Raw genomic sequence first — 21,722 nt, forward strand, 5'->3', positions numbered from 1 at the left:
ATATCAATATCTTCAGCTACATCATGATTACTAAAATTTAACAGTGACTTTTGTTATATTTGTATGTAGCACTTTTGGCAATTTCTATTACTGTATGTCTTGATGGCTGCACTTCAAGGCACTTCAGCTCGCAATTCAGTTCGACTTTAAGGTAGTTCGTTAGTGTGTCCAATTATAAATTAAAAAGGTTAATTGATAAAATTAACTTACCGATGCAATCTTTGAGTCAGGGAACATTTCTTTTGCGAATTCTGAGAAGTGATCAGCAATAGTTGCAGCCAAAGTGTGTTCGGCAACAAATTGGCAGAGTGAAATCTGTGCTTTTGTCACTTTTCATTCTGTAGACTTCATCTTTATGACCAGTGTTACAAATTACTTCTCCCGAAAAGTAATTGAGTTAGTAACTGTTATCTAAAGGTAAGAGTAATTTGTTTCTTGGCAAAGTAACTGGTGTTACCTTTCATGTTTGTTTTTTATTTAAAAATAAATAAATAAATAAAAATACACATAGTAACCTTTGCTATGTTTGGAAATCGTTTAATGTAGTGAATCAACTCTTAAAAGTGCTACCGTTTTTGCATTAGTTCCCTTCTGTCTACTTTCGACATGTGAAAGTTTTTAAACTGTTTCATCATTTAAAGATATATTCAAGTCAAGATTTTGCCGATTTAGGAGTATTTTAGATAAAAAGTTACTGAAGTTCGCTAAGAAGGTTCACTACAACAGAGCCTTTCTGAGAAGTCTACTGCTTCAAAATGGCGGCTGTTTATTAACACCGCCGTCTGTCATTTCGCATGTAGTTCTATAAGCATTTGATATCTAGGCGTAGATTGTAGGCTATCGGCTACAGTCAGGAAATACTGGAGCCACCTAGCCTAGTATTGCGTTTGCTACAGCGTCACAACTCTTCTCTCTCAGTGTCTCTGACTTTTCTAGCATCATTCAACCAACGTACTAACGCACTTTGTCTTGTTGCCGAAACAGTGACAAAATCCGAACGGAGAAAAAAAAACCCGTAATGCACGAAAAACGTACAGATTTTGAACGTACAGCGTACACATTTAAAAATCAGTGCTCCCTTGTACAAATTACGCTGAAACCGTACAACTTGACAGGTATGAAAGTGCAACAAAAATATCAAAGAGAAATAAAACGTTACTACTGTATTTACCACTATATTACATTTTTAATACCACTTCGATTATCAGCCACCCTTTCCCCACTCCACCCCTTTCCTTTTCCTGAGACCTTCATACTTATTAAAGGCGCTCCCCACAATGGCCCTGCTTAACGCCACCGCAACATGGAGGCTCCATTCTTTTGTGACAGAGATGCCTTTCAAAATCTTGTCTCTTACATTTCCTGCTTACTGAAACATTCTTTAGAACTCCTAAGAGCTCACGTCAGCTAATAAATCACTTAATCCTTGTTTTGTACCTTTTCATAAAAGCCCACCAACTTCGAATGAGTGCAGCATTGTGTAGCTCTTCTAAGGTTTTCCCGTCTTTGCCTTTGGAGAGGTTCATACTACATTGTGAGCATCATAGAGATCTTAGATCAAAGTAGAACAGAGTGGTAGCCTGCAACCTCAACTCATGGCCCTTTCACCCATTACCCACTCTTTGCCATTAATCTCCTGGGTTATAACATGCTTCCCTCACACTTGGTGTATATTTACACGGCTGACCCATTACCGTTTGATGTTCAGTACGAATCACAAGCCCCAGTATTGTCTCGCTCATGCACGTACGTTGCAACAACTAGGCTACTCAATGAAAATGATTCATTTGTGTCATAGTCTATTGTGATTTACATTAAAAAGCATTGTTTCCGACGAATATTTTAGGAGAGAGGCGATCTCTTTTTCTAATTTTGACTTTCATTGTTAGGCCCTTCTGAAGTTTCTGATATTAAGAACAAGCATGATCTTTGTCTGATCCAGGCTATTATCCTAATATAAGTAAATGCGTGTAAGTATTGGAGAGGGGTGGCAAAAAGACTGCAAATAATGATTAAAAAAAAAAAAAAATTATAATCGATTAATCAGACGATTAATTAATCGATTAATCGGATAAGTGTCACTTTTTTAAATTACCTTCACAATTTAACTTGAAATTGTTTTAGGCATGTTGTAAGTCACAATAAAGACAAAATGGATGACTATTTCTGTCAAAAAAATTAAATTACAGCTTTCTGACATAACCATAGTCTAGAACTGTACTATTTTAAATGCATAAGACATGTTAAAGTTTTTAATAAAGGTTCTGAGTATAAAAGATAAAAATAATTTTGCAGTACACAAATCAGACATAAATCCTGTTCCTTCAAATTAAAAGTGCTGCTGATTGACATTTTTCTTGTGGGCAAAGCACTGATCTAAATTGTGTCAATGACTCATTTATTTTCTTTAAACAAACTAAACAGCAAAATATAAGGAGGACGTGGAATGTAATGAATCATTTGTTCATAAATACAATCCAAATCCAATTTCAAAGCACACTCTCTTGTATGATAATTTACAGTTTGAATGGGAGTTTGTGTTGAAAGGAGACTACAGTAAGCTGTTCTATGAAGGGGTTTACATGTGGTTTCTTTGTAAAAAGAAGTGAGACAACTTTACTATCTAACAATAACTCAAGTGCTAATATGCTTCTCGAAAAAACACAATACAAACGGACACCTAGGACACTGATTAGCATAATCCCTAACTAGCTTAGCACACCATGCTATATTAATAGTAACGTATCATCAATAAAGAATACAAACAATAAAACTGGCTACATTTACTCACATCTGACAGAAGCATACTGGATCGGATCTAACAACACAAGTAGAATCTAACTCTTGACACTTTGTAATTCTGTTGATTCAGCAACCCAACCTGAGCGTAGCAGTGAACTCTCTCTCTCTTGCTTTAATCAATGACGCTCGCGCAACCTTACATTACACACTAATAAGAACCCAAATGGGACTGCTCATAGCTGCCGCCAAAAATCGATTATCAAATTCATTGGCAACTAATTTATTAATGAATTTTTAATCGATTAGTTGTTGCAGCCATAGTTTGTTAACAAAAACTAAGGTAAATCTGTCATCCCAATATTACATGCAAGTCTCTCTCTCCCTCGGTCTCTGTCTCTCTTTGTCTGTCTGTCTCACATTGAATCTTCCTAATTTTGTTATAACATCACTTGTTTAAAATCCTTTTGATTAAAAAAAAACTGTTCTTCAGTAGCTCATCGATTTAACATCATTTATTTGCTACTATTATACATTGACAATCAAAACATTTTTCCTGTCCCTGCAATATATAGTTTATAACACAAGGGGGAGATGAGGACCCGTGAAGCCTTCTTAGTCAGTTTGCACTATGGATGTGACAGCAGGTTAATCATGATACATATAGGTCACACACCCTGCCAATCAAGGACAGTTGGTAACTTCCCAAACAGTCCTTGGAATGAAAATCAGTAAAATGGACAGTGAATGATGAGGAAAACTAAATAAGTGAAAACAGATGTGGGACATTAAAAGACTGTCTTGTAGAAGACAGCCAGCGATCTTTCAAATTAGGTTATTGCTTTAGCAATCATCTATCCATTTATTTTCTGTACTGCTTGTCATCATTAAGGTTACAGGTAACTGAAGTTAGTCCCTGCACTGCAAATTTATAGCGTCTTAATCAGATTATTTTTCTTTAATCTCGTCAAATAATTTTCTCCATCTTGTTTTGACTAGTTAACAGATTAATGCATCGGATTAAATCATTTACTTTAAGTAAATATTACTATTTGTTCTTATTAAGCCCATAAATCTTAAAGATGGCCATTTTTCGCCTAAATCAAGAACAATTTGCAGTCAAACAATGTTTTGAACAATATATATTCTTGAATTAAAAACATTTTTGACAAACAAGTTTTGTTTTTTAAGATTAAATATACTAACTCACTGCTTAAAATAAGTCCGTTAAGGTTATTTTCATTTAGCTATTTTTCTTATTTCAAGAAATTTGAGTAAAATTGACTTGAAGCACAGGCAGATAATTTCACTTATATCTAGTAGATCATGGTTTTAGAATTTGGGTAAAAGATGGAGTACTTGGAGAATGGGGCAGTATTGCTGGGTGGTAGAGTAGTTGCTCCCCAACCCTGAGGTTGTGGGTTCAATTCCATGCCTTGGTGACCTTGCCCAAATATCCTTGAGCAAGATACTGAATCCTAAATCATTCCCGATGCTGTGTCATCAGTAGTTAAATAAGAATATAGCTTTCTGAAGGAGTACAATGTTCACAAATTGTGGGAAATTTTTTTCACAAATTGTTGTGCAAACATCTTTGATACTTTTCTTAATCTACATCTCTTTATTTTCCTTTTTGTTTGCTGTGATCAGAAAAAGGAGCGAGAGTGTATGCGTCTACGTTTAGCTGTGCTTCGTAGTGAACTTCATCGGCAGAGGAAGTCTCTTGGCAGAGAAATAGATGTGCGGCAGAAGGACATGGCACAGCTTCAGAAGAAAGGTAAGCGTTACAGGCTATTAGCAAACGGGTTTTCTCACACCACAGGTAAATTAATTTCCTGATGCTGACAAGGCAAAAAATTGGCAAAAGAGTTTTTGTGGATGTTTTAATGAAATGTTGTCAACTGAGTGAATGTTGATTGTCTGTTATTGGTTTGAGGTTAATACAGCTCTATATGAAAATGTGGAACTAATTACAGTTTAACACAGGTGTGAGGGGACACATTGCAGGAAATCAAACCAAGAGAGGAAGTCAAGCTTTTAAGACGTAGTGGGGGTTGGAGGCCAGACGCAATGAAAAAGACACAAGACATGGAATGTGAACTCACAAGAACACAATCTAATATATCCTGCCCTACCTGTGACATAGGCTTATTGTGCCAAGGGCAATTTCCTCAACTCTGTAATGTCTGCAGTGTTTTGCGGTGATGCCATTCAAAGAAAAGTGGTTTACTGTTGTCTGTTGATTTTCACTGGGGGTTGAAAGCCTAATTAAAGGGTATGGCTTGCGAAACTTGGTTTGGCAAAAACACAGGTACATAAACCAACATATTTTAGCAGGTGTACACAGGTATGCTTGCACCAAGGGTATTATTTGAAATCTTGCTGTTCGCTTTTGTAATTGTCTCCGACGCCTCTGCAATATGAATGCGTCCGACCATAGACTTCACTATCAGTTGCAGGCATGAAAATCTCTCACCTTTCGGCGAAATTCGCTGTTTTGAAGTTAAAAAGGGTAACCTACGTGAATTGCGTAGATCCGAGGAGAAATTCTTTTTTTTTTGTTGGGGTTCGGGAGATTTTATTTAATTAATTATTATTATTATTATCATCATATGATTAACTAAGTACGTAAACTGAGCAACTCAGAAATCGGTCCTTTTCAAAAGTGACACTTGGACAGTCAGCAAATCCTTCTAGAGCTTCACTGACGAGAACCAATCATCGGCCCAAACTGCGTTCCATTATTCCAATCGCGCACACTCTTTACGTGTACGTGGAGTGCTTGGAGAGCCTTTCGTTGCATTGCAAAGCTGCGAAAACAAAAAGCAGGCCTTATCCACACCGGGGCAGACCAGAGCGCAGCATACACACTTTGCCTGTATTTGCCAGCAGATTGAATTTGGTGAGTAATGGTTTCAATCGTTTTCATATTTTGCGATATAATAAAGTTACTGCCATTTCTTGCAGCTTGCGTTGAACACTGCCAGAGCTAGCCAAATGTCCCGTGAAAAAATAGCTCCCGTTAAATTGGCGTCAAGCTTATATATTTAGCGGTAATATAAACGAAGAACCCACTGTTGAGTCAAATTAAGCGGCAAGCTCTCGGATGGAGGGTGCGCCTCGCATCGCTCCCGTCGTCCGCCTGAGACGCGTTATTTTCGGCTGGGACTTGAGCTGACGGCCGGTGTCGGCACAACACCGGCCCGACGAGTGGTGGGAATGATTCTTGCTTCTTAAAGCTTTTCAGAAATACAGTGGTCCTTCGTTTTTCGCGGTTAATGGGGACCAGAACCCGCCGCAATAAGTGAAAACCGCGAAGTAGCGGCCCCCCTCAATTTTTTCGTGCGTGTTCAATGCATTTATTCAGATTTTACATTGGGAGAAAAATACATATGTAAGACATGTTTTTTCACTCCCCCCCCCCCCCCCCCCCCCCAAAGTATCATTTATAAATGGTTTTTAAGCACTTCAAAATGTAAGAATTATGATAAGTTATAAGCATGTTACTGCCCCACCGAATTCTTTTTAAACAAGAATAAAGTAGTAAGAAAATGCTTGGCCTTATTAAATGCTTCATAGTGAGGCTACTCAAACCCTCTGAGGCTGCTCACTTTGTTAAACGATGATTGACACATGTGCAAACTTTTTCTATGATTGATTTTTTTTTTTTTTTTGGAAGCTTTTTTTTTTAAGCAACTTATTTTTTTGATTGAATAATAATAGACACAAATGTCCTAGCCAAAATGTGACCCAAACGCAAAACAACATTACTTTAATGGAAAAAGTTGTTTCAATCAAGAAAAATAGTTTTCAAATGCTTTTTTTGTCTCAAATTTATTTTTGCAATCAAAAACATTTTTTTTTTTTTTATAGTGACTTTTTTGGGATTAAAAATATATATTTTGATTGAAGCAACTTTTTTTTTTGATTGAATAATAAAGACACAAATCCACCTCCATAGTTATTGAGAGAGAAAGAAATTAAGAAAGCTTTAAAAATAAAAGCCACCAGGGAGTCAGATTTTTTTTTAAGATTTATATTTCACTATATAGATATGCCTTGTAAGGAAAGGAGATTGAGGGATAAAAAAGTTGGATGAAGCTGCTAAAGGCAGTGGATACCTCATCAGCTGCGTGAATGGCAGACTTGGTAAGAATAAGTTTGCAAGGATAGTCGGGTATAAAATACAATTATAAACACAATTACAATGTTATTTTTCTATAAGATTTTATGTCATTGCTTTATTAATCATTAGGTGCTAGAGTTGTTAAGTATGGATAATAATGAAATAATAGTTTTGAGAAAACTGTGCTGTTGGTGGCTCAGTGACCATCTGTTGTGGTTTGTTCTCAAATGAACAAGTTGAGGAAGGAAGTTTTGATGCAGAGGTTGAAGGAAGAAAAGAGGTAGACTGAGTCACAGCCAGAAAGTGTTGATGACAGTGTTGATTTCTATTTACTGTTGCCCCTCCCAATTAAAGTATGTCACAGTTGCAGCCAATTATTATCTAAAGCTGATTAAAATTGAAGTTATGTTGTTTTAAGGTGTATTAAGTACTTGTTCATGTGCCCCTTTTGATCTACGAGCACCCGCCCCTCCACCGGTCGGTCTCTGCACGGCCCTGCTGAAACAGAGTGTGGGTCGACAGAGCTCAATATTTTGTTGGGTTGTACAGTGTACCGGAACATATTTCCTCCACACCCTTCTCACCTTTTTAACCCCTGACCCATTTTCATGCCTGCAGTTGACGGGAAATGGGGCGCGATGCCTCTCCGTAGGGGGCCTATTTTCAAATACTTAAAATTCTAATATGTTCAAAACCAAGGCCGCTACCGACCTAAAACCAAAACAGGCACCTCCTTTAGACATATGAGTCTCCATGAGCAGCGACATCAAAAAAGTTGTTCCCTAATAAAATCCTGATTAATAATTTTTATGTAAGTATACCAAAACTTAAAATGGCTGTAAAATGATCAGATTTTACACTTGATGCACAAAAATCACCAAATGCAGAGATAATCACCTGTATTTTCAGGGTCAATAGCAATGTTTAATATATCATTTAAGGTTTTGCCCGAAATAGCGACCTTTTTTTTTTTTTTTTTTTTTTTTTTTTTTGGTGCAATTTTGACATGTTTTCAACAGCTAATAAATCACTCAATTTTCACGTGAGAAACTTAATACTTGAGGAAGGCATTCAGAATCGTCTTAATTTTACTCAACAAAAGCAAATTTTGCATTTTTCTTTCCGAGTTCACTCTTTCCTCAGCACGTCTCGCCGGCTATCTGGCCCTCGTCGTTTTTAGATTGAAATGTTACATAAAATAAAACACGTATAAGCCGATTTTTTGTTTGGATGCAGAAATGTCTAATTTACTATATTTTTTGCCAAAAAACGGGCAGTTGGTTGAAATTTACCAGATCGTTTCAATGTAAAGTTACGCTATTGTGTATGGATACAAAATCCAACTTGGCGGCCATCACAAAACAAAAAGCTTAAGTTGAAAATTCTTGTAAATAAATGCGTAAATCCAGAGATTTATATAGATATGAACATAAACAGTCTGGATTCTTGGTTAAAAGCAAAAAGCCGGGCAGTTATCATTCATTTTACGTAAATATTTCAAGCTAAGGTTATGCTAATTTTTTTCCATTCATTTCGTTCTTCTCACAACGTTTCGAAGTGCATGCATCGTGCTATTTTATATAATAATTACCTTGAATCTTCGACCAAATCACTCTTAAGACACTCCTGTCAGCTTGTATGCACTAAAACTTTCATCCTGTTTCCTCCTAAATCCGGCATTAGAGTTTATCGCAGTGAAAGCTTCCAATACGCTCTACCTGGCCCGGCCCCTTACAGCAAGCCATGGAACAATGTCTGTAGGAGCTGTCTCGTCAACTGATAGTGACGTCTATGGTCTGACCTGTATGTAAAAAAACATCAACACTGTCCGGCTAAACAGACACAAAATATAGGTTTACAAAGGCGCAGAAAGAACCTTTTACTTCTTTATACCACACATGTGAGTTTTATTACATAGTGATCTGGTGACGCAGTAGTTATATGTGATGGTTTATAATTTTCCATTTATTTTTATTTGAGCAACATGAGTGATAAGGGTCTTTCCCTCAGTTAACAAATCCCAAACATCTTAATTTAGCGACATCTAGAGGGCAGTCTAAGCACAGCTACTGTCTAAACTGTGATCAGCCCATGCACAAAGGCTGCAGGCTTGTACCTTATTTTATAACCTACAATGCATAGTGGTGCGAAACCGATAATTTCTCATATTATATATTTTTATGAGTAGATAATATTGAGCTGCCTGTAGTATTGGACAGCTCTATGAAAGAACAATAGTATTTGGGGCAAGCGCCGAGTGTAATTGATGGTCCATTTAATTTCATATTTGATTTATAAATCCTCACACATTACAGATTAAGCTTTAAGTTTGATTTAACAGTTTTACACTGTGTGTAAGTGATATGTGGTCTATCCCCAGAGGGCATCCATGATGGATTGTTAACCTCCATGTCTCGCCACAATCTCATCTGTACCTGGCCGTGTGGTCTTCACATTTCTCACGTAGCCATAGGGCCCGTTAGCAAATAATTCTAACTCCCAGAAAGCTGGCCTCTCTCAAAACAAATGGCCTTGAAAATCTAAACATCCAGGAAAGATTCTGCATGTGTGTGTATTCATGCCTACACGAGAGTTAACAGATAATGATGAGTAGAGCATCATGTTTTAGTCAAATAATAATGAGAATATTGCTTTGGACTTGCCGATGCCTGTTACATGTGATCCGTTTTTTTTTTTAATCCTGGACATTGCCAGCATAATAAACACAAAACTTAAGCAGCATGTACTATTCTGATGACAGTTTTAACATCTTATTCTGTGCCTGCTAATCCACTTGGTGGAACAGACTACTGGTAATTTACTTGACTTTTCAGAGTTCTGCAAACGTTTGGGTCCACAGCACGTTTTGCACAAAACTCATAACGGAAAGTTTAGGCAAGCGAGAATAACGCCTTCCTTTTCACAGATGTGAATTTTAATAAAAGTCATTTCACCCCTCCCTCCTGAATAGGGAGTTTGTTGGGGTCATAGTACTCTAATTTCCCTTCTTTTGGCTTTAGAACACAACATAAATCAGGCCCTGAATGGCGTTTATTATGCTTAGTAACACTGGTTATTCTTATTCTCTGTATAACAGTCGAGCTCCTGGCCAATAAATGTCAGACGTATGGTTTTCAAGTGTTCGTTATACAAAGTATTTTTGTGAAGCAATGATATGCTGTGGTATTTTTCCATTTCAACTTTCAAGAAGGTACTTCATTTAGTTGAATATTATTGGTGATCTTCGATTAGCAACTGGTGGGTGATGTTGCTTGTGCTTGTGGTTGAGCCTTTCAATTTTTATTTATTTTATGAATTATTATTGCTACAGTTATTTTTCTTTTTCAAATTTAATGACAGGTTTCGGTCTTGTATTAGTACTGCATTGGAGTCAGGTGTGACTCTGCCGAAAAATATAACATCCCACAATTACTCAGAACTAGCAGCAAGTGGGGGTTAAGGACATTATCTTGCTGAAGAATACTGAACACGGGAGTTTTTAAGATTGTCCGATGAGAGGTGGTCCACAGTAGGATTTTTTTTTTTTTTAACCTCATTTTTATGTTGGATGCCCATCCAAATAGTGCAGCCATTTTTTCAGTTGGGGTTTTGGTTGGTCCACTGCACTACCAGTACCAGGAGGGACTGAACATAACCCCACTTTGGATTGGGAGACGATCATTTTATCACCTGAGCCAAGCTACCCTAAAAGGTTAGGATCCACGTTATTCCATTGCAGTCTCAATCTCAGTACTAAACGTGATTTAATTTGCACTTGCTAAGTGTGAAAAGTCCCCAGCGCGTAGTGGAGATGGTGACACGGTCTAGCGTGCCTATATTTGGAAGTGTTGATATAAGAACATACTAGGCATGTGCCGGTATGAGATTCTGACAGTATGATAACCTTGAGCAAAAATATCACAGGTTCATGGTATCACATTATTGCAATTACAGCTCTAAAATGTGTTATTTTGAAATGTCTGGGTTAAAAAAGTTTTTTCCATAGAACAGGAGTTTAATTTTTCAAAACAACATATTAGTAAATTGGTACATAAATACAACAAAATATTCTAAATAAAATTAAAATAAATGCAGTCCTTCAGGTAAGCCTAAACCCTCAGCCACAGCTCAACATTATTATCATCAGAACAAAAATAGTTGAATTATTTTCAAATTTCCGTTTTTAAAAAAAATTTTTTTTTTTAACCATTGGTAGACACTCAAACACGCTGAAGTTAACTCGTAGCTGGTGGGAAACGCTCATATCGGCATTTACTAGCCTTTAATTCTGTATAAAGCGACAGGTGGTCACGTAAATGCAAAATAATATTGGAGGTATAGCCTCCTCTGGCAGCCACCCTCCGCAAACATGTTTCATATGTCGGTCGGCCCTCTTCCTCTCAGCTGCGGCCGTCTGTAACTTTTCTTTAGCCGAAATATTCCTATACCAACGACTTTGTTTTCTTCGATCGGGGGAAATTTTCAGGTGTTTCACCTCCTCCAGCCATCGTGTAGCCCAGCTGACTCACTGGGCAACAACCGGAGGGGGAGAGGTAAGCTCTGCAGCTGCAAGTGAGGGATTTCCACCTTTGGGACATAAAAAAAAATTAATACCATAACGGTATGACAGAAAATTGTTGTGGTTTTGTAACCGTGACATTTTCATACCACGGTATACCTTGAAACCTGTTACCGTTACATGTCTCGAGCATACCAATAATATTTCACCAAAGCTTTTCCTTTAGGAGAAATATATCGCAACTTGGCAAGATATCTCTTTCATTGTTGCACGAAAAAGCTATTTTTTTCTCATTTTGAGGAGTATGAGGCAATTATATCAACAGGGGAAAAGTCTTGTTTCAGTTCCGTAGAAACTTGGAGAGTTTAATCTCATTCGCGAGCTATAGATTTTCACTGAAACGGTTTCGAGATACTATAAGTTTCAGGAGACTGAGACAGTACATTTATCAAGACTTCTTTCTCTGTTCTCTTGCCGTTACCTTCAAATGAGTGGCCCAAAATAGCCCTATGCCAAAATAGCACTAATTTCCTCCACCAGCCTCTCTCCCATTGGAGGCACTATCTGATGTCAAGGCAACACCTCTCTCGAAAAGAAAATGTTTCCATTCATGAAGCCTCGCTGTCGCGTCTAACCGCTTCTTGCCTGACTACCCAGAAAGAATTCAATTCCAAGTAGGGCTGCGCAGTTAATCGAATCTCAATCCTGATCACGATTTTGGCAGCCACAATTAAATAGACCTGAAAGTAGTCTAATTTTACATTTTAAAATGTAGCCTCTGCTGAACATATAAACAATCACCTTTTCAGCAAAACATGTAAAATGAGGAGCTTCATGTGTGAGGTTTTTATACCTTGAAATGGATTAATGTTCATGGTCTGGACTTGTATAAGATAATAGAATATTTATTCACTTAGTTTATAGCCGGAATTTAGGTTTAAAGTGTATTTTGGATGTCACTTAATCTAAAGGGACATTTCATTAATTTTAAAGCCTGAATTTGTACTGAAGACTGTTTACGCATTGTTGGTTAAAAAATAAAATGTCGTAATAATAAACGTTTTCTCAAAGATGATAAATACCTGATTAATAATTGTGATTACAATATGGATACATGATAATTGTGACTATCATTTTGGCCATAATCTTGCAGTCCTGATGTTTTTTTAAAAAAAAATTTTTTTTTTATGTATTCTAATTTATAACGCTGCTACCGGTCAATCCTAGTAGGGACAGGACATGCTCCGTCTGTAACCTTTATTCAACAGAACTTAGGTATGGTAGAGGTTACAGAGTTCAGGTCGCTCTGCATATTACTGCAGTATAGCTGTTCGTTCTGTGAAACTTGGCCAAGCACCGTGGGACCTAAAGTTGTCTTATTAAAAAGATTTTAGTGCGCTTCCTGATTGATTTATTGCTAAAATGAGAATTTTTACAGCAGATGGCACAGTCTTTTTTCATTACATTTCCATACTTAAAGTAGATCCTAAATACCACAACTTTTTACATATAAATTAGATTAAACATATCCAGTTCTTTGAGTACTGCACGTAAATTGCTCCATTTCATCTCTCCGTGCCAGTAAGGACGGTAACTAGATAGAAGATGGTTAGATCGAAAAGATTGGCAGTGCTGGGAATTACATGAAAGCATCAGTGCAATAAGAGATATGGCTTGTCTGATCTGTCTCTTTGAAGAACTCCTATCCCCGCCCTCCCCACCTCTGTTCTTGCAGGAGTTCGGCTCAGTACAGATTTAAAAGAAACCACGGATAGAAAGACATGTAGTTCTTAAAAGATAAGTGTTAATCTGATTTATAATAATTTGATATTAAAACCTTCTTAATGTTTTCGTTTTAATAAAATTTGTAAAATTATTTTAACTAGTGAGTTGCCGTTGTTGACGTCGCAGGGCGGTGATGTCATATGGCCACGCTGCCGGACTTCACCCGTGTCACTATTTAACTATGTAAGGTAGTGCGCCGTAGTTTTCGTTTTATTCCACAGTGGGGTGAAAGGCTGAGAAAAAGGCGAGTGGACACAGGCGTTCAGATTCGTAGCACAGACCGTGTCTTATTCTCACACAGTTAAACAACAATGCAAAGAGAACTGGCATTCACAATCAAAATAGATATGCAAAATACACATTAAAAAGTACTCAGACTTTGGTCAAACTCTAAAGATTTTAGCAACTTGTTTAGCTCAACAAATACTGTACACTGGATGGCAATATTTAGTCAGAATATACAAACTATGGTGCTGGGAGCCATTATCAGGTATCTTACCTTCAAAACATACAATTGAACATAAGGCACAATGGTGCCTGCAGTGCCCCGCACTAGGGAATAAGATAAATGAATATTATTTTTGTTGTATTTTCACTATATGATACTTATGTTCAATTCTATGTTGTGAAATGGGAGTTGCCGAAACTTATGCCGATTAACGGCGCGGTCCGAGCTATGAATCTGAACGCCTGTGTCTCCTCGCCCCTCTCTCTGCGTTACACCCCACTGTGCAATAAAAGCAAAACTATGGCATCAGTCAAGGGACAAAATGCACACATTGGCTTGATCTCAGATTAATTAAAAATTCTCCATTGACACCTTGTGGCATATTTAAATCACTACCTTACATAGTGACAAGTGTGACACTGTGGAAGTACGGCAGCGTGGCCATGTGATATCAACGCCCTGCGATGTCAACAGCAACGGCGACCTACTAGTTAATTTTTTTGGTTTGAAATTTTGTAAATTTTATTAAAACGAAAACATTAACAGGGGTTTTAATATTGAATTATTGTAACTTATACCAGCATTTATTCGTTAAGAACTACATTCCTTTCTATCCGTTGTTCCCCTTTAAATGGGGGATGGCGTGGCTCAGTGGTAGAGTAATTGTCCCTCAACCCAGAGGCTGTGGTTTCGATTCGCTGCCCTGATGAACTCGCCTAAGTATCCTAGAGTAAGATACTGAACCCCACATTGCTACTGGTGCTGCGTCACCAGTAGGTAGATGGTGATGTAGTGTAAAGCACTTTGAGCGCCTTGAAAGGTGGAAAAGCGCTATACTAGTATAACACCATTTAAATGGCCCTGGTGCAAGTTTTGTGGTAAATGTGTGGTTCTGCTTTTGGGGAAAAAAAACTAAAAGCTTAGGTCAATGTAATACTCTTATTTCACTACAATAACAGTGAGATCACCCTATCCTTTTAGTTGTAATTATTACATTCATACTATGCAGGCTTGCTTATTTATTTGTTATTTTGTGTTATCAAAAGTTCAATCATGCTACAAATGCATGAGCTTGTTAATACCCTGCACAAGTAATAGGTTTGCTTACTTACTAGGCATATTTTAGCAGTAGCTATCAAGCTAGCCACACATGGCCCAGTTAACTGAATGTTTTTTTTAACTGTAAATGGACATTTGGTGGTTAAATGACCAGATCCTTCGTGAAAAGTAATTTCCCCCCTTGACCTAATAATTGGTTGGGCATCAACTGCTATGAAGCATTCGCTATAACTGATAATGAGTCTTTCACATCACTTTGGAGACAGTTTGACTTTCTTTAGCATCTTTAAAGAAAATAAAAAGTGTGCTTGTGGCCATCTATTTATCCATCTAGACATCATATTCATCTCTAAAGCACTTCTGCTTCGTTCTCTTTTTTTGAAAACTCATACTTTCATCACTTCCGTTGGTGAACCAACTCTAACTTGAACATTGAACATTGCCATACGGCATTCACTAGTGAATGTCATACACTCACAATAGTGTCTGCTTCGTGAATGTTGTAGTTACGTAAGTTCTCTACTGCATATTGACTTGCTGTATGTGTCTTTCTATATACAGTATATATTTTTTTATTCATTTCATTTCAGGAAGTTAGTCATTTATACGAGTACAGTTAATCTGCTTTCAACTGGTTACATATCAAGTAATGAAACAAACAAAATAAAACAAGACAAAAATGCATGAAAGGGAGTTGGATGAAGAAAACATATTAAATCCCACCCCATATTCTCATTTGTAATGCATAAAAATAAAATATTTTACGGCAACTTATTTTTGCTTTAGGTAGTTTCGTAGTAGCCTGTTTTTCCCCGACAAATGTAAAGGAAGAACAATACCCGCAATGGCAATTTCCTCTGTCAGCAATGAAAAACAAGTGAAAAAAGAGAAAAAAAAAAACGGTAAAAGTGCTCTATAAATAAAATATTATTATTATTATTATTGTATTATTATAGCGCAATTTAAATATGTGAATATTTTTATACTGTTTAAGTTGTGAAGTCAGACTGTTGCATAAATTCACTCCGCATACAGACATACAAAAGCTTTTGCGAGTTGTTTAAAATTTAGAAAGTGTGAACTCCCTGTAATCTCTTAATTTATGAAATCTTTCTCGAATGGCAAAATGTTTTTGTAAATTTTCAGGTAACATTGTTAAAAGCTTTATACAGGAGCTATGGTCGATATCATGTACTGTAAATAGAACTAGATGCGAAATGACAGAGTCTGCAGCATTAGGACATGTATAGAGGACTACCTGTAGATGCGAAATGACAGACTCGCTGGCATTAGCAAACAGTCGTCATCTTAAAGCAGTAGATGCCGTCATTAAAATCAACAGTATTAAAAGATCTTCAAATTATAATCAATAGAAAAAATTATATTTGTGCTTCACCGTAGCTCCCAGCTAAGGTACATGTATGGCAAAACAATATGTGTAAATGTTTTCTCCGTGAGCTTTTGAAAAATAAACATCTTTGTGAAAGCGCACACCTGTGGAAAGAAACTTCATCACATTCAAGTTTAAAGACTGATATTTATATACAAGTTAAAAATCGCCATGTGAGAAGTTCATATAATTCATAAATTTTATATTAATTGTATAAATAATAATAAAATGATAAGTAATAAAATAATAATGATAAACAATAATTAATTTTAAATTCATACCATTGAAAAATCATCCAGAAGTTAAGACATTAACTCGTTAAATTTTTAAACTTTAAATTTTTTGACCCTGCCTCTTAAATGAATCGGGATCGAGAATCGTTCACAATCGGAATCGAAACATGGAATCGGAACCGGAATCATTCAATTTCAAATGATGCCCAACCCTAGTTACTGTATAATCGACGAGGTCATGAAGTTTAAGCAATTTAAATTGAAGGAATAGTTCATGGGTGTGATCCAAAAACCCAGTCTTATGAATGATGCGGACTGCTCTATTTACAAATTTTATTTACCGTAGTGTGCGTTATGTGTGGTCAGATGGGAATAAATTTGTCTCAGTGATTTAAATAAGCTCAACTGCAAATTAGGGGTGAAGCCAATGAAAAAAATTGTGGTTCTTAAGATGTACCTAAACATAAGAGAACATGCACTCATTAAAAAAAGTCTGTTTCCCCCACACTTTATTTTGTCTCTTAGAGGAATTGTATGCTGCACAACATGAAGGCCTGAAGGATGAAAAACAATCCTTAACCATGCTGCATAAGGAATGCACTGCCAAAAGGTATGTGTGTAGCTGTAATTATTCTGATTGAAAAAGCTTTTGGAAATACATTAATGCACAGAAGACACTATGTAATGCAATCAGTAACATATTTTGCCTTTACTGAATGATGTTGTTCCGTGTGTTGCTAAGTGACTCAGATTACAGCCTGCAATATGCACCAAATGCCTTTCTAAACAAGGAAATATATTTCATTTGGCACTTTTTTGTTTTTATTTTAAGTTCTTTCACAAATTAAATACATTGATTACATTTTTAACTAGTGGTATCTTAAGGCTTGAAAGTGCATGAGCAATATGCTTGCGTGTTCACAGACAATTATTTGTTAAAGGGCATGCATTTTGGCTTAAATGATTAGATAAGGCAAAGCCCGTAGCACTGTTTGAGTGATTTCAGGTGAAACCATTACATTGTGATCTGTCTCCTCTCGTCTTTATGAGGCAGCTGCATGTCAAAAAGAGGCAAATGATGAAAGGTCAGGATCTTTTGAGAATTATACAAACAAGAGTTACCTCAAAGAACTGTCAGATAAATTGAAAGCAGTCATAAATATTTTAGAATGTAGGACAGGAATTGCATTAAAATGCAAACTCTTGCCCATTTATAATTGTCCTTGGCCACTTTGTGTCATCTATAACCAGTATACTGTACATCCAAAATTTTATATTATTTCATTTAGTTATTTATTTTTTAAAAACTTTTTTTAGACCACCTAGCAAACTCGCTTGCTTTGTTCTTGTTGTTCTTGTTGGGAATGACACTTACTAAAATTGCTTCTCCTCTGTTATTCGTGGACAGATTGGAATAAAATTTGGTAGGTACGTAAGCACATCAATCCTCAGAGACAGATTTTTTTTTTTTTTTGTCTCAGAGTTTATTAATTAGATTAATTGGTTGCGGATGTAAAATTGCTATTCTTCCAATATTTGTGGATGGATCACTATGGAATTTGGTAGGTATATTCTAGGGATGTATAGGCAATCACTCCTCTCAGCCCGATTAAAAAAAAAAAATTCCCTCAGGACTAGAGGTGTGCAAAAGTTCCGATTCTTAGATTATTCGCGATTCGGCCGTGGAAGATTCGAGAACGATTCACAAACATCCAAATTCCGATTATTGAAATATGCGAAGTAAAGCGGAAGTACACAACACTCAGCGCGCCGCGCGGTCTTCGGGACGAAACGGAGCGAGAGTAGCTAAACATCATGCTTCCCATTACCCGGCCCCTCGGGTAATGCCAATGCTCAACTCACGGCTCTAGCTCAACTCATGCAACGAGATAAAAAAAACACAACAACATACCTGACTGCTGCCGAAAAGCTGCTACAAGTACATCCATATCATGTTACGGTGGATATCATTTATATAGGACTAGATGCAATTTAGATTTGGTAGTGTTAGCAGCACATCTACAAAAAGTTAGATGTGGGCATTATAAACGGCCGCCATCTTAAAGCAGTACACATCCCTGCAAGGCTGTTGTAGCGAACCTTCCAAGCAAACCTAATTAACTTTTTATCTAAAATACTCCTAAATTGGTAAAATATTGACTTGAATCTATCTTTAAAATAGTTTTAAAACTTTCACATGTCGAAAGTAGACAAAAGGGAAATTATGGAATAACGGGAGCAATTTTAACAAATTTAACGGTTGATTCACAACATTAAATTAATTGAATGTAGTTTAAAGCTGCTGATACAGAATGGGGACTGGAGTTTTTTTATTTAATGTTATTTTTGTATATTTGTTTACTGCTATATGTTAACTTGATACTGAAATAGTAGTGTGGTTTAGCCTGAGAGTATTTTTGAACAATTTTGGAACTAATGTACAAAACATTGAAAAAAAAAAGGGAAAAAAAAGGAGGGGGGTGCATCAATAATCGTTTTATAATCGAATCGGAGCCTCTGAATTGTAATCGTAATCGAATCGTTAGGTGCCCAGAGATTCCCAGCTCTACTCAGGACTGCTAAATACATTAATTACTTGCATACTTATTGTTGCCTGTAGGTTCTGAGTTAGCCAGTAGAGGTGCATGTGCGCTTTTTGGTTGTACTTTTAATGTCGTTGGGCTGACGAGATGTTTAGGGAGCTAGCTGGGAGGTCGTAGTTCATTTTGAACTTGATTTGGTTTGGAAAATTTTCTTTACTACCTTCCATTTTCGATAACTACTGTACTCCTTTTAAGCAATTGCAGAGTTAGTCTGCATTATTGTGTCTTTCTGTTTAATTTGCAGTATTTATCAGTAATCCTGTCAGTGGGTCATCTGTAATCTTGTGTTTTTTCTGTTAAGTGATTATTCATTATGTTGTTACTGTGTTTGGTGGTATCTCCTTAGAGAGCAGTTCCTGAAGTTCAATGCCCAGCTCACGTTTCGCTGCCGACAGCTTCTCTCTGAGCTGTCCTACATTTATCCCATCAATGTGGTGAGTCCAAAGCCATTGTTAGTAGTTCGTTATGCTCAATAATTTAGAGGAATCAAACCAAATTCTCAAATTAATTTTGACATTTTTTTTCAAATAACATTCATTGTCATACTGTCGGACTGTTAGGGAAATTCAGTTGGTTCGTTGTCATTTTTATGTATAAAAACTCTTTAAATTGAATATTAACAGTGTAAGTTGTCTTTAAAATACTATAAATCTTGTTTAACCCCACAGGCAAATGTGTCAGATTACGTTATCTGCGGAGTGAAGCTGCCAAATTCTGAAGACTTTCAAGGTAATTTATTATCTACCGGCATGTATTTCATGGTTTATCTTGGATGAGTTGCAGCAAGGCATGCTGAACAAATATTTTATCTTGGCTATCATGCAGCGTTTAATGTGTGTCTTTGTGTGTATATACATGTAATCTCAAATAATGTAAAATAAATGATGTAAATCAAAATGCAGCAATTCTAAGTGATATTGCTGCAGACTGTTTAAAGCACATGGGGAAAAAACTAACTGTAAAATATTCAGTTTTAATAAGCATAACTGGAAACTATACATTAATAGTTGTCTGTCCACTTTCCGAGCTACAGTAGTTGTGTTACATTACCCAGTTAAGCTTTTAAAGTCCAGATTGAACTTTTTGTTGCCAGCCGTTTATACATTACTTTTCTTTTAATCAACTAGTAAATTGAAAACATTTAAATTGTTAGCCAGCTATGCCTCATCTTTACAATGTTGTGCCGTGAAAAAAGTATTTGCAAAAATAGGAAACAGTGTAAAATAATATTGAATCAAAAAAATGAACCCAATTAGTGACACTAAATTTTAAACAAAAGAAAAATTTTGGTTTTTCCCTCCAGTAACTTTTCTTTCTTTTTTTTTTTTTCTTTTTTTTTTTTTTTTTTTTTGTTGAAAACCTCCCGACTGCTCTTTTGAGATGCATAATTCCATTTTGTCATGTTAAACAGTGGTTTTCCAATTTCTACCACACCATTTAAATATCCATGGATATATAGACTAATTAACTAATTGATTCTTTATAATTACAACCATAAGCATTTGAAACTTCAATGGCGTGCACCGAAACCATCTGGGGTAATGTTAGTAAATTGCTTGTTGTAAAGTTTTAGACTATTACCTATACACCTTGCAAGCTTTCTTGCAAATAAAAATGCATTGAATGTTTTTTAGGTGTTCCCCCAAAGAGAGTCCTATCAAGTCCAGAATTTTTAACCAGTTTATACTAGCCTATGGGGGTGGGTGTTTTACTTTAGGACTCAGGGTCAGTGTTAGTCTCATCCCTTAATACAACTACATGAACGTATATCACTCTCTCACATTCAACCAAGCTTTTCTATGTCAACTTATCTTGACAAGGTCAGTCAGTCTCTACTTCCACCCTCAAGGTTTGCCCACAGCTCATTGTCTGTTAGCTGACCCAATATTCGTCTTATTGTGTACCATCGCCAAAAGCACTCAAATGAAGCATTTTTAAGTGTGGCTGTTTTAGAGCTGGGCGATCTGGCCACAAAAAAAGAACACAATCATTTTCCAATTATCAAATTGGAAAATCAGTATAATGTTAGGCAAAAACAAATAACAAAAACAAAACAAAAAAAACTGAAATATTCTAAATAAAATTTAAATAAATGCAATCCTTTAAGTGAGCCTAAACCGACAGCCACAGCTTAGCCTGGTACTCCAGACTCACCGCTGTTCCAGCTATTGAGTCTGGCCACCATTAAGCGGATAAAATTTCCAGGGCGGAGCAAGCCACAGCAAACAGACAGCGGAGTGGACCAATCAGCGACGGGGGACTTGCGCGCGGAAGTAAACATACGAGGAGAGCGGAGTTTATTCAACATGGCTAGCGCGAGACAGACTGTTGTCAATGACTTGTGTCGATGTGTTTTTGGTCATTTAAAACTGATTTTACCGTGGATTGGAACATATTCTCGGCTCTCCCGTTCGCCATCTGTGTTGTTGTGGAGACGACTTCCGACGCGGAAGAGTGACGTTGCTCGTTAAGAACACGTCACCCAAATAAACGAATCTGATTTGTCGATTGATTTTGTACTTGCTCGAGAGGCCATTAATGGGCTCCCAGACTAGACTCTCAGTGTTTGAAAAACACAGGGAGAACAGTCTGGCCGTGCCAGGCAAGCCACAGCTAGGGATGGGAATCGAGAACTGGTTCCTTTAGAGATCCGGTTCCGTGTGTTTCAATTCCATGGAATTGTTTGGCAGTTTATTTAACGGTTCTCATATAGATTCCAACCAGCACGAATTACGTCACGCTTAATATGCATGTTACATATGCTCATTTCAGGAACTAAGATTACGTGATTATTCAAAGAGTGACCACTCACCAAGTAGA

The 21,722-nt window shown here is 36.7% G+C and overlaps 1 protein-coding gene across 2 annotated transcripts in view; it reads left to right on the top strand.

Annotated features, from left to right (window-relative positions):
- The window catches only part of uvrag (UV radiation resistance associated gene), a 111,001-nt gene that overhangs the window by 22,763 nt on the left and 66,516 nt on the right, over nucleotides 1–21,722 (top strand). For both annotated transcript variants that reach the window (XM_057820829.1, XM_057820830.1), the window contains exons 8-11: nucleotides 4,390–4,516; nucleotides 16,825–16,909; nucleotides 19,249–19,336; nucleotides 19,571–19,631. In XM_057820829.1, the coding sequence (XP_057676812.1) occupies nucleotides 4,390–4,516; nucleotides 16,825–16,909; nucleotides 19,249–19,336; nucleotides 19,571–19,631 (361 nt within the window). The remainder of the gene's footprint in view (nucleotides 1–4,389; nucleotides 4,517–16,824; nucleotides 16,910–19,248; nucleotides 19,337–19,570; nucleotides 19,632–21,722) is intronic.

The sequence above is a fragment of the Corythoichthys intestinalis genome, chromosome 18 (assembly GCF_030265065.1).
Source record: "Corythoichthys intestinalis isolate RoL2023-P3 chromosome 18, ASM3026506v1, whole genome shotgun sequence".
NCBI classification, from domain to species: domain Eukaryota; kingdom Metazoa; phylum Chordata; class Actinopteri; order Syngnathiformes; family Syngnathidae; genus Corythoichthys; species Corythoichthys intestinalis.